We start from the raw sequence: 12,873 nt of genomic DNA, 5'->3' as shown, positions 1-12,873 counted from the left end.
TGTTATTTCAATCTATTTAAACAACCTTAATTCAATCAATAAATGGATTTCTGTTTATTGAACGTTAACAATGTATTGGGCAGTGGAAAAAAGAATTATCTAAGACTCTAGCCCAATAGATTCATATCTAAATAGGACCAGAAACACCACACTGAAAATTGAGAACACAGTAGGAAAGCTACAAGAACATAGTGGAAGGCTAAAGAAGATTGGCAAGGCTGAGTGCATTTTAGGAACCAAAGACATCTTTGAAGGAAGAAGTCTAAGTTGATTCTACTGTCTATCTCTAGATACAATATAGTTAGCACTCCAAATCTGTGAGTTCTGTATCTGTGGATTCAAGGAAGATAAAAGCCAGGCACAACTTCCTAGGTCTGGTAGAGATAAACCAGTTTGGGTTGTAATACACATATGCATGGAAACAACACAAGGAATCTCCCTGTATAACTATCTTAATCTCAAACTAGCAAAAATGTTATGTTTTTCTTATTATCTTTTATGTTTTTTCTTCAACAAAATAGGAGAACAAGAGGGCAGAACAGGTTCTGCCCAGAGATGGGGGAGTGGGGGGGGCACAGGGGAGGTGGCCCAAATAATGTATATACTTGTAAGTAAATGTAAAAATGATAAAATAAAATTTTTTTTTAAATCCTTTTAAGCACAAAAAAAAAAAAACCCAGGCACAGTAGAGACAGCATTTGGGTGCCTGAGGTGAGAAGACTGCTTGAGCCCAGGAATTTCATACCAGCCTAGGCAACATAGCCAGATCCACAACTCAAAAAAGTAAAACCAAAAAATACAGTGTAGAGGAGGATGTGCACAGGTTATATACAAAGACCATACTATTTTATGCAAGTGACTTGAGCATCCAAATATTTGGAGGGTCCTAGAACCAATCCTCCACATATACTGAAGAAATATTATACATATGAAATAAAATTTGCTTGCAAAGAGTTCAGTCAAGTCAGGCACCAGTGGCTCACATCTATAATTCTAGTTACTTAGGAGGCTGAGATCAGGAGGATCACGGTTCGAGGCCAGTCTGGGCAAATAGTTCATGAAACTCCATCTCCAAAATAATCAGAAAAAATGGGCTGGAGGTGTGGCTCAAGCAGTAGAATACCTGCTTTGCAAATGCAAAACCCTGAGTTCAAACTGTAGTCCCACCAAATAAAAAAGAGTTCAGTCAAAAATTTAATAAAATCAAAAAGATGGCTAATTTTCCACATAAGAAATCACTAGCCCTTCCATTCCTGGTAGAATGCATTAGTTACTTGGAGGATTGCCAATCAAGGGGCCTATTTTGTTTTTGGTGGTACTAGGGTTTGAACTCAGGGTCTCATGCTTGCTAGGCAGGTGCTCTACCACTTGAGCAACTCCACCAGCCCTGTTTATGGGAACTCTTAACTAAACAAAAGCAATTTCATTGACCAGAATACCAGGTTCTTCAACTATGCTAGATACGGGACAGTTTATGTACTTTCCTTTGTTTCTGGCTCTGTGGTACTTTCATATTAATAAAATGTGAACCTATGATTTTAAAAAGTTTAGGTCACTAAACCAGCCACTCCACCAGCAAGGACTGCTAATTAAAATGTCATAAACAATTAGGCACCCTGTGAATTATTTTTGATAGTGATGGAAAAACAAAAGATTATCTAGTATACATTTATTAAATAGAGTATATAAAATAAAAAACGAACTTGTAAATTTCCAAATAATCACCAAAAATGTCTGAATCATCATCACCAAGTCATCATCAAATTCAAATCATCATCAAAAACATGTCCAAAGGTCTGGAAGTAAAGCTCAGTGATAGAATGTATGCTTAGCATGCCAGAGGTCCTGGGTTTGATTCTCAGCACCAAAAAAAAAAAAATCATTAATTTAAAAACCAAGGTCATTCCATACACAAGAGTTATTTTATTCATTCATTCAATAAACCATTTGCTGATAGCCAGGTACTTTGCTAGGCACAAAAGATATAACATGAACAGGTCATAATTCCCTCCCTTGAGGAGCTTATAGTCATTTCCACACAAGATACATGTGGATACACACATATCAATCATCCAATTTTTTGAGTTGTAGGTCACCTTAAAATGCAAGTAACACACTTTAATTTTATAATTTATTAAAACAGCACATAGAGAAGTTAACTAACTTGCCAAAACTGAAAGCTTTTAAGAGCAAAGCACTGAACAGAATCCAAGACAACTGCATTCTTCTGCTTTGGCTGATCTACAAGACTCCTTGTAAAACTTAACTCAGCAAACATTTACCGAATGCCTAGTATCAGCCAGATATTGTCCATTTTGCTAAAAATATAAAGATGGGTGAGGCAAGTAGTTTGTGAGACCCCCCCCATTGCCAAAATAACCATCAAAATGCCATCAAGAGGACCACACTATTATGAAAAATTAAAATGTCAGACATGGTGGTACACACCTGCAGTACCGGCTACTTAGGAGGTAGAGGTAGGAGGATCACGAGTTCAAGGGCACCCCGGGAAAAGTTACCAAGACTCTATCTCAAAAACAAACTAAAACTAGGTACCAGTGTCTCACGCCTATAATCCTAGGTACTAGGGAGGCAAGCATCAGGAGGATTATGGTTTGAAGTCAGCCTAGGCAAATAGCTCACAAGACCCTATCTTGAAAATACCAAACACAAAAAAGGGCTGTAAGAGTGGCTCAATGGGTACAGTGCCTTCCTAGCAAGCATGATGCCCTGAGTTCAAAACCCAGTACTGCAAAAAATGGGGACTGGGGAGTGGCTTAAGTAACAATGATTGACTAGCAAGCAGGAGGTCCTGGTTACCAGAAAAAAGAGAGAAATTAAAATGAAAAAATTACAATATAATATAATAAGTGTTGTGAGTATAAAGGAAGGATGAGTAACTCTGCCCAGTTGTGAAATGGGATTAGGAATGACAGATTAGGCTTCACTGAGGTGCCATTTGATATGGGTCTTAAAGGTTAAATTAGAGATTTCCAAACTGATATGAAGGGAAAGAATATGCCAGAGAGAAAAGCACAGAGGAAAAGCACAGTGGGTTCAAAGAACCACAAATTGATATGTATGGCTGAAAAAAAAGAAAGGATTGTTATAAGAAACACCATTAGAAAGGTTATGTAGGGGTCAAAGTTTGAAAGACATTGAATGGCACAGTAAGAAGGTTCCATGGTCATTCATCCTCTTATTTCATAAACTGTATTATTTGTGCCTAATACGTGCATATCTGGTGACCCCAATATCTCAATGAAATTTCTGCAGAGGGAAGGAGAGAGGAGGGGAAGAAGTGGCTCAAGTGGTAGGAGGGAACAGGAGGAGAGGTGAGGGAAGGGGAAAGGAGGGGAGGGGAAGGGAGGGGTAAGGAGATAGGAGAGGAAGGAGAAGAGAAGGGGAGAGGAGATTGGGGCTGTGGTGGAGTGGCTCAGCACCTACCTAGCAAGCATAAGGCCCTGAGTTTAAACTCCAATACCATTTTTAAAAATGAGTTTTTGGCACCTGCACATCCATGTTTATTGCGGCACTATTCACAATAGCCAAGTTATGGAAACAGCCAAGATGCCCCACCACTGACGAATGGATTAAGAAAATGTGGTATCTATACACAATGGAATTTTATGCAGCCATGAAGAACGAAATGTTATCATTCGCTGGTAAATGGATGGAATTGGAGAACATCATTCTGAGTGAGGTTAGCCTGGCTCAAAAAACCAAAAATCGTATGTTCTCCCTCATATGTGGACATCAGATCAAGGGCAAACACAACAAGGGGATCGGACTATGAGCACATGATAAAAGCGAGAGCACACAAGGGAGGGGTGAGGATAGGTAAGACACCTAAAAAACTAGCTAGCATTTGTTGCCCTTAACGCAGAGAAACTAAAGCAGATACCTTAAAGCAACTGAGGCCAATAGGAAAAGGGGAACAGGTACTAGAGAAAAGGTTAGATCAAAAAGAATTAACCTAGAAGGTAACACCCACGCACAGGAAATCAATGTGAGTCAATGCCCTGTATAGCTATCCTTATCTCAACCAGCAAAACCCCTTGTTCCTTCCTATTATTGCTTATACTCTCTCTACAACAAAATTAGAGATAAGGGCAAAATAGTTTCTGCTGGGTATTGAGGGGTGGGAGCGGGAGGGGGTGGAGTGGGTGGTAAGGGAGGGGGTGGGGCAGGGGGGAGAAATGAACCAAGCCTTGTATGCACATATGAATAATAAAAGAAAAATGAAAAAAAAATGAGTTTTTGTGGTCAGTTGTTTGTATCTTTGTTTGGTGGTACTAGGGTTTGAACTCAGGGCCTAGAACTTGCTAGGCAGGTACTCTACTACTTGAGCCATGACAACAGCCCTTTTGTTTTGTTTTTCTTGTTGTTTCCTTTTTATTTTGTGGGTGCTGAGGATTGAGCCCAGCACCTCACACATGCTAAGCAAGTTCTCCACCACTGAGCCACTGAGCTACATCCCTTGTAATCCACATTCACAAAACCTGACTAAAAAGGTTATGTGTACAGAAGACAAAACTTAAATGGCCAATAAATCTATGAAAATATACCTGACTTCACTAGTTATCAGAGCAATATAAATCAAATCAACACCTATGTAAGATGTAACATTAAGGAAAATGAAACTGGCTGAAGGATATGAGAACTCTCTGCACTATCTTTGTAACTTTTTTTTTAAATCTAAAGTTATTACAGGGCTAACAGTATAGCTCAGAGGCAGAACATGTGCTTAGTACACCATAGGTTCAATCTCCAGATCTAAAAAGCAAAATAAAGCAAAAAAAAAAGTTCATTAAAAACAACACCCCTTAGGCAGGTGCCAATGGCTCACGCCTGTAATCCTAGCTACTAGGGAGGCAGAGATCAGGACAATGGCAGTTCAAAGCCAGCCTGGAAAAATAGTTCTTGAGACCCTATTTCGAAAATACCAACACAGAAAAAGGACTAGAGTGTCTCAAGTGGTAGAGCACCTGTCTACCACATGTGAAGCCCTGAGTTCAAACCCCAGCACCACAAAAAAAAAAAAAAGACTCTTCACACTTGGAAATTTTTTTAATCTGACAATATCAGATATTAGCAAGCATATGGGTAAAAAGAGACAGAGAAAGGGGAATATAAATAGCTTAAACTGCATTGGATAGCAATTTGGCAATATTTATAAAATCAAAGATGCTCACAGCATTGGATTCAGCAGTTCTATTCCTATATGTAAACCCTAGAACTGCAACGTGCAGTAGGGTAGCCAATATCCACAAGTGACTATTCGACACTTGGAATGTGTCTAATACAAAATGAAATGTGCTTTAAGTATAAAATACACACCAGGGCTGCAGATGTAGCTCAGTGTTAGAGTGCAAGCTTAGCATATACAAAGCCGGCAGTTCCATACACAGCACCAAAAGAAAACACTCCACACTCAAAGACTTTGTACCAAAAAATAGAAAGTAAAACATTTCATGAATGTTTTTTATATTCAGGCTGAGCACACCTGTAATCCCCACTCAAGAAGCTGATGAAGGAGGATTGCAAGTTTGAGACCAACCTGGACTACATTACAAGACCCTGTCTCAAAAACACGCACAAAAAATCCTAAGGGATTTTTTTTTTGGTGGTACTGGGGTTTGAAATCTGGGCCTTGTAGGCAAGTGCTCTACCACTTGAGCCACCCCACCAGTCCTGGGTTTTTTTTTTTTTTTATGTTGGGTAATTTCAAGGTAGGGTCTCTCGAGTTATTTGCCCAGACTGGCTTCGAACTACAATCCTCCTGATCTCTACCTCTCAAGCAACTAGGATTATAGGCATGACCCACCAGTACCCAGCATTAACTTTTTATTTTATTTTTTTTTATTTTCAGAAGGCAAATGAATTTATTGCAATGCATTTTAAAAAGGAAAAGAATAATATAAATGCAGTTCTCATGAATAATAGAACGGGATTATGAATATATAAATCCATTTTAAGTATAAATAACTTTTAATAAAAATCCTGTTAAACATTAAAATATAACACTATAGTTTCAGTTCAAAGCAAAATAGCAGGTTACACACACACACACACACACAGACACACACACACACACACACAGAGTCAATGCTTCCCTTGTTGAGTTGAAATCTCTTAGAACTTTTGGGATATGAGACCATACCAGTGGTTTTCAGTGCCCAGCATTAACTTTTTATATACAAGCTGGGAGTGATGGTTCACACCTGTAATCCCAGCACTTGGAAGGCTGAGACAGGAGGATTGAAAGTTTGAGGCCAGCCTGAGTTACATAGCAAGCTCTAGGCCAGCCTGGGCTGCATAGTGAGACCCTGTCTCAAAAAAAATAAAATTGTTTTATTTTGGTCACATGTTGAAATAACCTTTTTGATATTCTGAGGTACACAGATTGTATTATTAAAATTAATTTCATTTGTTTAACCTTTTTTAACATGGCTATTAGAATATATAAAAGCAATTTCATTGGTTCACTATATTTCAATTGAACAACCACACTATCCTAGAGTCTCACCCACTTGTAGCTCAAGAAATAAATCAGTTTACTGGGTCACAACCAACATTTTTTTGGCAGTACTAAGGATTTGAACTCAGGGCCTTAACACTTGCTAGGCAGGCGCTCTACCACTTGAGGCACTCCGCCAGCATTTTATTTTGTTGGGTATTTTCAAGATAGAGTCTCAAGAACTATTTGCCCAAGCTGGTCTCGAAGAATTCAGCCAGTAGCCAGGCATGGTAGTGCATACCTGCAGTCCCAGCTACTGAGGAGGCTGAGACAGGAGGATCACTTGACCCCACAAGTTCAAGACCAACATAGGCAACATAGTGAGACACCCGCCCACCCCCCCCCCGTCATGGATATAACTGAAAATATCATAATGTGGAGCTGGGGGCTCAGTTTAGTGATAGGTAAGCATGCACAAGGCCCTGGGTTCTATCCCCAGTACTGAACAAAAAGAAAAATATAATGCACTTCACATAATAAGGGTAAAAATAGCTAGTACATGTTTATACTATACCTTAAATTAAAATCTAAGCTGGGTCAGACACTGGTGACTCACACCTGTAATTCTAGCTACTTGGGAGGCTGAGATTGGGAGGATAGCAGTTCAAGGCCAGCCTGGGCAAATAGTCTGGGAGACTCTATCTCCAAAATAACCAGAGGAAAATGGACTGTAAGTGTGGCTCAAAAGGTAGAGCGCCTGCTTTGCAAGTGCAAAGCCATGAGTTCAAATCCAAGTTCAAACCCTAGTCCCACCACACACACGCACAAAACAAACTTAAGCTAGATAGCAGTGGGCTTTATTGTTGATGTAGGGAGATTTTGGAGGTGTTTTGTGGGCTGCAGTGGAACCCAAGTTCAGGGCCTTGCACGCAGAACCTTGAGCATGCTAGGTAAGCATTCTACCACTGAGCTACACCTCCAGCCTAGCCCTGTTGTTTTAAAATAACAAATCATCACAAAATATTGACCTAAACTTTTTAAAATCATAGATTCACATTATGTTAATATGAAAGTACCACAGAGCCAGAAACAAAGGAAAGTACATAAACTGTCCCATATCTAGCATGGTTGAAGAACCTGGTGTTCTGGTCAATGAAATTGCTTTTGTTTAGTTAAGAGTTCCCATAAACCGGGCTGGTGGAGTTGCTCAAGTGGTAGAGCACCTGCCTAGCAAGCATGAGGCCCTGAGTTCAAACCCCAATGCCACCAAAAAACGTCAGAGTTCCCATAAACACTATACATGGATTACCAATTTTCAAAAGAATTAAGACACAATAAGATGCATTTAAACCTAAAACTACACATGGTTTATTGTATTTTTCATTGATGATTATGTAAAGGTACTTCAAGATCTTGCAGTAAATTTTTAAATGCACTTTTAACACAGTAGATTTTTGTTTCAAATTAAACCAGTATTATTTCTCATGTCATAAAAACCTTGAAAATGAGTTATGATTTATGAATTGTTTCTACTAGCTCAAAAAAGGTTCCCAGTGTCTTCAATATCTATATTGTTTCCAGTACATAAGGGAGAAAACCTGGAGCTATGGATACTCCAAAGGGACAAAATTCAGACCCAAAACTGCATACAGAAAATCTTAAATAAGGCAGTAGTTTGACATTTTCTTTACTATCGTGCAAAGCTAGGTACCTGTGAAGTCCATAAAACGAAAGTCAAAACCGTCCATTTTTAAATGTCTGGCTCCAGCCTACGGAATAAGAAAATATATTAATATTCTGTCCTTTATCCTCCAGTTTCTCTGTAAACTTCTTTCCAGACATTTTTTTTCCTGACTTGTTATTCAAAAGCGGGGAAAGGTTAAGGAAACTGGAAAAGCCAGAGCAAGCAGTAAATGAGGGACAGGGAGAGACTATCATGCAACATAAAAGGCGGAGGATTTCTACCCCAAACCTTTTTTTTTTTCTGGCAGCACTAGGACTTGAACTCAGGGCCTCACACTTACTAGGCAGGCGCGCTTGAGCCATTCCACAAGCCCGCCACCGCAAACCACCTTAACAAAAGTGTGCTGCCAAAAGCGCGAGAACCGGGAGTGAGGGGCCCCCCTGTGATTGGGTTGGTTAGGACCACTACTTCCTAATTGGCTCAAAATTCCACGTGGTCATCAAAGCATCCAATCAGTCAACAAGTTCTTTTCCCGCTGCTTCTCTGGTTTCCTCTGCGGCTCCAGCCCCTAACGGTCATCGTCGCGTGGATTCTGTGGTAGAAGGTCCTTCCCCTCCCCGAGGAACTATTGTAACTACCGCACGCGCTTTTACTGGCCCAGCGCCGCTCCTCATGTTCAAAAACACTGCCTTCACTGTGAGAGTCAGTCAGAGCCCCTGGGTAGCCCAAAGTCACTGCCTTGGGGGCCCTCTAAATATTGTTGGCCTAATGCCACATCTTGCTAGTTACAAACCACTCAACAGTAGAGCACCTGCCTAGCATGCACGAGGCTCTGGGTTCCATCGCCAGCACCCCCCCACCAAAGAAAAAAGAAAAAGAGGGGAAAAAATAAAAGAAGGGAGAGAAAGAAAGGAAGTAAGAAACCACCCTAAGAACCTGTGTCCGAAGCCTCCTCCAGCCCTTTCTGCCCACTGAATCACCGCAGCCTGGACCGCCAGGCGTGCTCTCCGCAAACTTCTGGCGCAGTCTGTGCAGAAAGCTCCTCCCCTCGTTACGTCATCAAAGCCCCGCCCAATGACTTTTGTTTGGTCGCAGAGCCTAAACCCGGAAGTCTAGATCTTAGTCCAGAGCCGCTGGATGAGGCCAGGGTGGGGCTCACTGGGAGTAGATGCATACTACAGTTACATTTAATTGTGCAATTCATACTGCAATTAATTGAGGGAGGGCTGGCAGAGCGGCTCAAGTGGCAGAGAGCCTGCCTAGCAAGAGTGAGTCCCTGAGTTCAATCCCTACTACTTAGTTCCCTTAAAAGCAATTAAGGGAAAAATGCAGGTGGCCAAGGTTTCTAGGAAAGAGGAGAGCAGGACTTCACACACAGAAAAAAGTAGTGGGGAGATGAAGCAGACAATGCTACGCAGTGACTATTCAAAAATGGCAAAAGGAGCTGGCCACAGTGGTGAGTGCCTATAGTTGCAGCAGTCGGGAGGCTGAGACAGGAGAATCTCTTCAGCCCAGAGTTTGAGAACAGACAGGGGCAAAGGTCTGAAATATCAGAAGTTGAAGAGATTGAAAAAGAGGAGTTAACAAGCCGCATTTCTGCTGCCCTGCCCTTGTCAATTGTGGGGAAATTGTCTAATAACTCTCCAACAGGGTCGCTGCAAGTTCACGTGTTCTAGCCATCTTCAAATGGTTTTATGGATGGAACTGAAATATGTAAGTAAATATTTTGATTCTATCTAATCTATTCACGATACTTGCACCTCAGAAATTGGCCTCTACTAAATCTCCACCGAGAAACAACAGTGCCTCCAAATTTGAACACTAAGCGGTAATCCTAGCTATTTGGGAAGCTGAGATGTGGAGAATCGGGATTCGAAGCCAGCCCCGGCAAATAGTTCCCGAGACCCCCACGTACAAAATTACCAGAGCAAAATGGACTGGAGGTGTGGCTCAAGGGATAGAGCACCTGCTTTGCAAGCATGAGGCCCTGAGTTCAAACTCCAGTCCCACAAAAAAAAAAAAAAAGGAAAAACTCACATTAACGAGGCTCCCTATGGGCTGGCAGACTGGCTCAAGGGATAGAATGCCTGCCTAGCAAGCGTGAGGCCCAGAGTTCAAACCCTAGTACTGTCAAAAAAAAATAAACAAGGCTCCTGGCTCGCACCTGTAATCCTAGCTATTCTGGAAGGCAGAGATCAGGAGGATCGAGGTTTGAAGCCACTCTGGGCAAATAGTTCCCCAGACCCTATCTCAAAAATACCCAACATAAAAGATGACTGGTGGAGTGGCTCAAGTGGTAGAGTGCCTGCCCACCAAGTGCAAGGTCCTGAGTTCAAACCCCAGTACCAACACAAAATTAATTAGTTAAAAAATAAAATCTAAGACCTTTGTGACACACTCTTTTTGTACAGGAGTTTGAACTCAGGGCCTCACACTTGCTAGACAATCACTCTGCAGCTTGAGCCACTCTGGAAGCCCTGTGGCACACTCTTGTAATCCCAGAATTTGGGAATGTGGGGGCACCAGGATGGTGAGTTCCAGGCTGGCCTGGGATATAGAGTAAGACTTGTTTCAAAAAAAAAATTCCATCATATACCATACTTTTAAGCTTTGTGCATCTCTGTCAGGCTAACCGGATGATGAAGAGAGACTCCCATTCTGCGAACATTAGCAAAGTTCCCTTCTGATCTGAAAGTCTCAGAATCAGTCATTACATATCATGGAAAAGATGGGTTCTCTAAAAACAATTTCCTTTCTCTCTTCAAAGTTTTCTGCATGTAGATCACACAGTGCAATGAATGAAAGAGGAAAAAGAAGACAGAAAATACAGTATCTGCAGTTTTGCTTTCTTCAGTTTCAGTTACCTCCATTCAATTGTGACCTGAAAATATTAAATAGGAAATTCAAAGAATAATTTTTTTGGCAGTACTGGGGTTTGAACTCAGAACCTCATGCTTGCTAAACAGGCACTTTATCACTTGAGCCATTTCCCTAGCCCACCATAAATAACTTTGAAGTTTTAAATAACCTTTATTAAAGTAGTTTATAGTAAGTATTGTGATAATTATTCTATTTTATTACTAGTAACTGTCGTTATTTTCTTACTGTACATAATTTATAAATTCAACTTTATCATAGGTGTGTGTATATATCTAGGAAAAAAACATAGTATATGTAGAGCGTTCAGTATATCCATGGTTTCACGCATCCCCTGGGGGCCTTGGAATGTATCCCCTTGTAAGGGGGACTACTATACTGCTATTAACTCCTCTTATTTTTCACCCTAAAATTTGATATGTCTTCACAATCCTAGTTTGCTAAATTAGGAAATGAAGTCCAAACCCCAGTGCCACCAAAAAAAAAATCAAATTAGGAAATGAAGTTTGATGAAGTAGAATATCCCAGAGTTGGCTAAAGAGGTAGCACATTGTACTACCTCTTAGAATCTTAGCACCCCAATTTCCTCATCTATAAAATGGGAATAAAAGTAGTTCTAGGGTTCTGGTTCAATGGAATAATTTACATAAAGCATCTAGAACAGTGGGTGGCTGGCATACAGTGAATACTTTACAAACGTTAGTTCTCATTATCATTCCCAACTAAGGGCTTCTGAATTCCATCATCCCACCTAGGTCCCTGGCTCAACCATAGCTTCTTTGTTCATGGCTGAACAGATGGATGAATAAGGAGATAATCCGATGTCTGATCTCAGGCCTACAGCAACCCTTTCATATGCACCTTAGAGCTCTGAATGATTAATAATGTCTGTAGCAGAACAGAGATTATATTATCCAACATTGGGTAAGGTATACAGGAATCACGTGACTCTGGATTAATGCTGATTGTAAATAGGACTGCAAAGTCAGAGCTACTGAGCTGCTGGCACCACCACACCAGAAAGACCAGGGGATAGAGGAATATGTACAGGAAAGGTGAAAGGCCATATGTCGTATCAGCATCTCCAAGTTATTTTGTTTTTCATCTAGATGGCCTCTCTAAATGTTACAAGTGAGAATTAGAAGAAACAAAGAAAGGAAAAGGGAGAAGAGAGAAAAGAGAAGAGAAAAGGGAGGTGTAGCTCAAGGGGTAGAGCGGCTGTTTGCAAGCATGAAACCCTGAGTTCAAATCCAAGTCCCACCAAAAAAAAGTATCTAAAACTAAATACAAAGCATAAAGGTATAGAACTTCTAAAAGAAAACTTCCAGGAGAAGAGAAAAAAGAAGCAGGTGCATATTGAGGAAGATGTGCAAAAGTGAGTAGTAAAATGTCATTAGGTGACACTTAGCATACTGTGGATTATCTTCCCTTACACTAACATAAGCTATAAATTGTCCCATCCTTTGACAAAACATTACAGAAATGAGGAAATAGAGTACATAAGGTGAATGAACATCTTAGACTCTAATCAGAGCCTATCAAGATTGTCATTAATAGAATGGGTTAAAAGAGAGTAAGCAACCAAGAGTGCAAATCAGTTACTAAGGTAGTATTACATCCTGTTAAAAGAAGAAAAAGACTTTCAGAATAAACATGCAATTATAGTCAAGAAAATTCTAAAACTGGAAGCATTAATGGACCCTTGGGAGGCAGAGATAAGGAGGATCAAGGTTCAAGACCAGCCCAAGCAAATAGTTCCTGAGACCCTATCTCCAAAACAACCAGAACAAAATGGACTGGAGGTGTGGTTCAAGCAACAGAGTGCCTGCTTTGCAAGTGTGAAGCTCTGAGT

The 12,873-nt window shown here is 40.6% G+C and overlaps 1 protein-coding gene across 1 annotated transcript in view; it reads right to left on the bottom strand.

Moving 5' to 3' along the window:
- Tex11 (testis expressed 11) overlaps positions 1-8,723 on the bottom strand; it is a 384,064-nt gene extending 375,341 nt beyond the window's left edge. Inside the window, exons 1-2 of the mRNA XM_074062265.1 lie at positions 8,718-8,723; positions 8,172-8,229 (exon numbers count right to left, since the gene is read on the bottom strand). Of these exons, the coding sequence (XP_073918366.1) occupies positions 8,172-8,229; positions 8,718-8,723 (64 nt within the window). The remainder of the gene's footprint in view (positions 1-8,171; positions 8,230-8,717) is intronic.
- Positions 8,724-12,873: the final 4,150 nt, after the last annotated feature.

The sequence above is a fragment of the Castor canadensis genome, chromosome X (assembly GCF_047511655.1).
Source record: "Castor canadensis chromosome X, mCasCan1.hap1v2, whole genome shotgun sequence".
Taxonomy (NCBI): domain Eukaryota; kingdom Metazoa; phylum Chordata; class Mammalia; order Rodentia; family Castoridae; genus Castor; species Castor canadensis.
The sequence above is the reverse complement of the archived record's forward strand: the minus strand, read 5'-3'. Positions and strand labels throughout refer to the sequence as shown.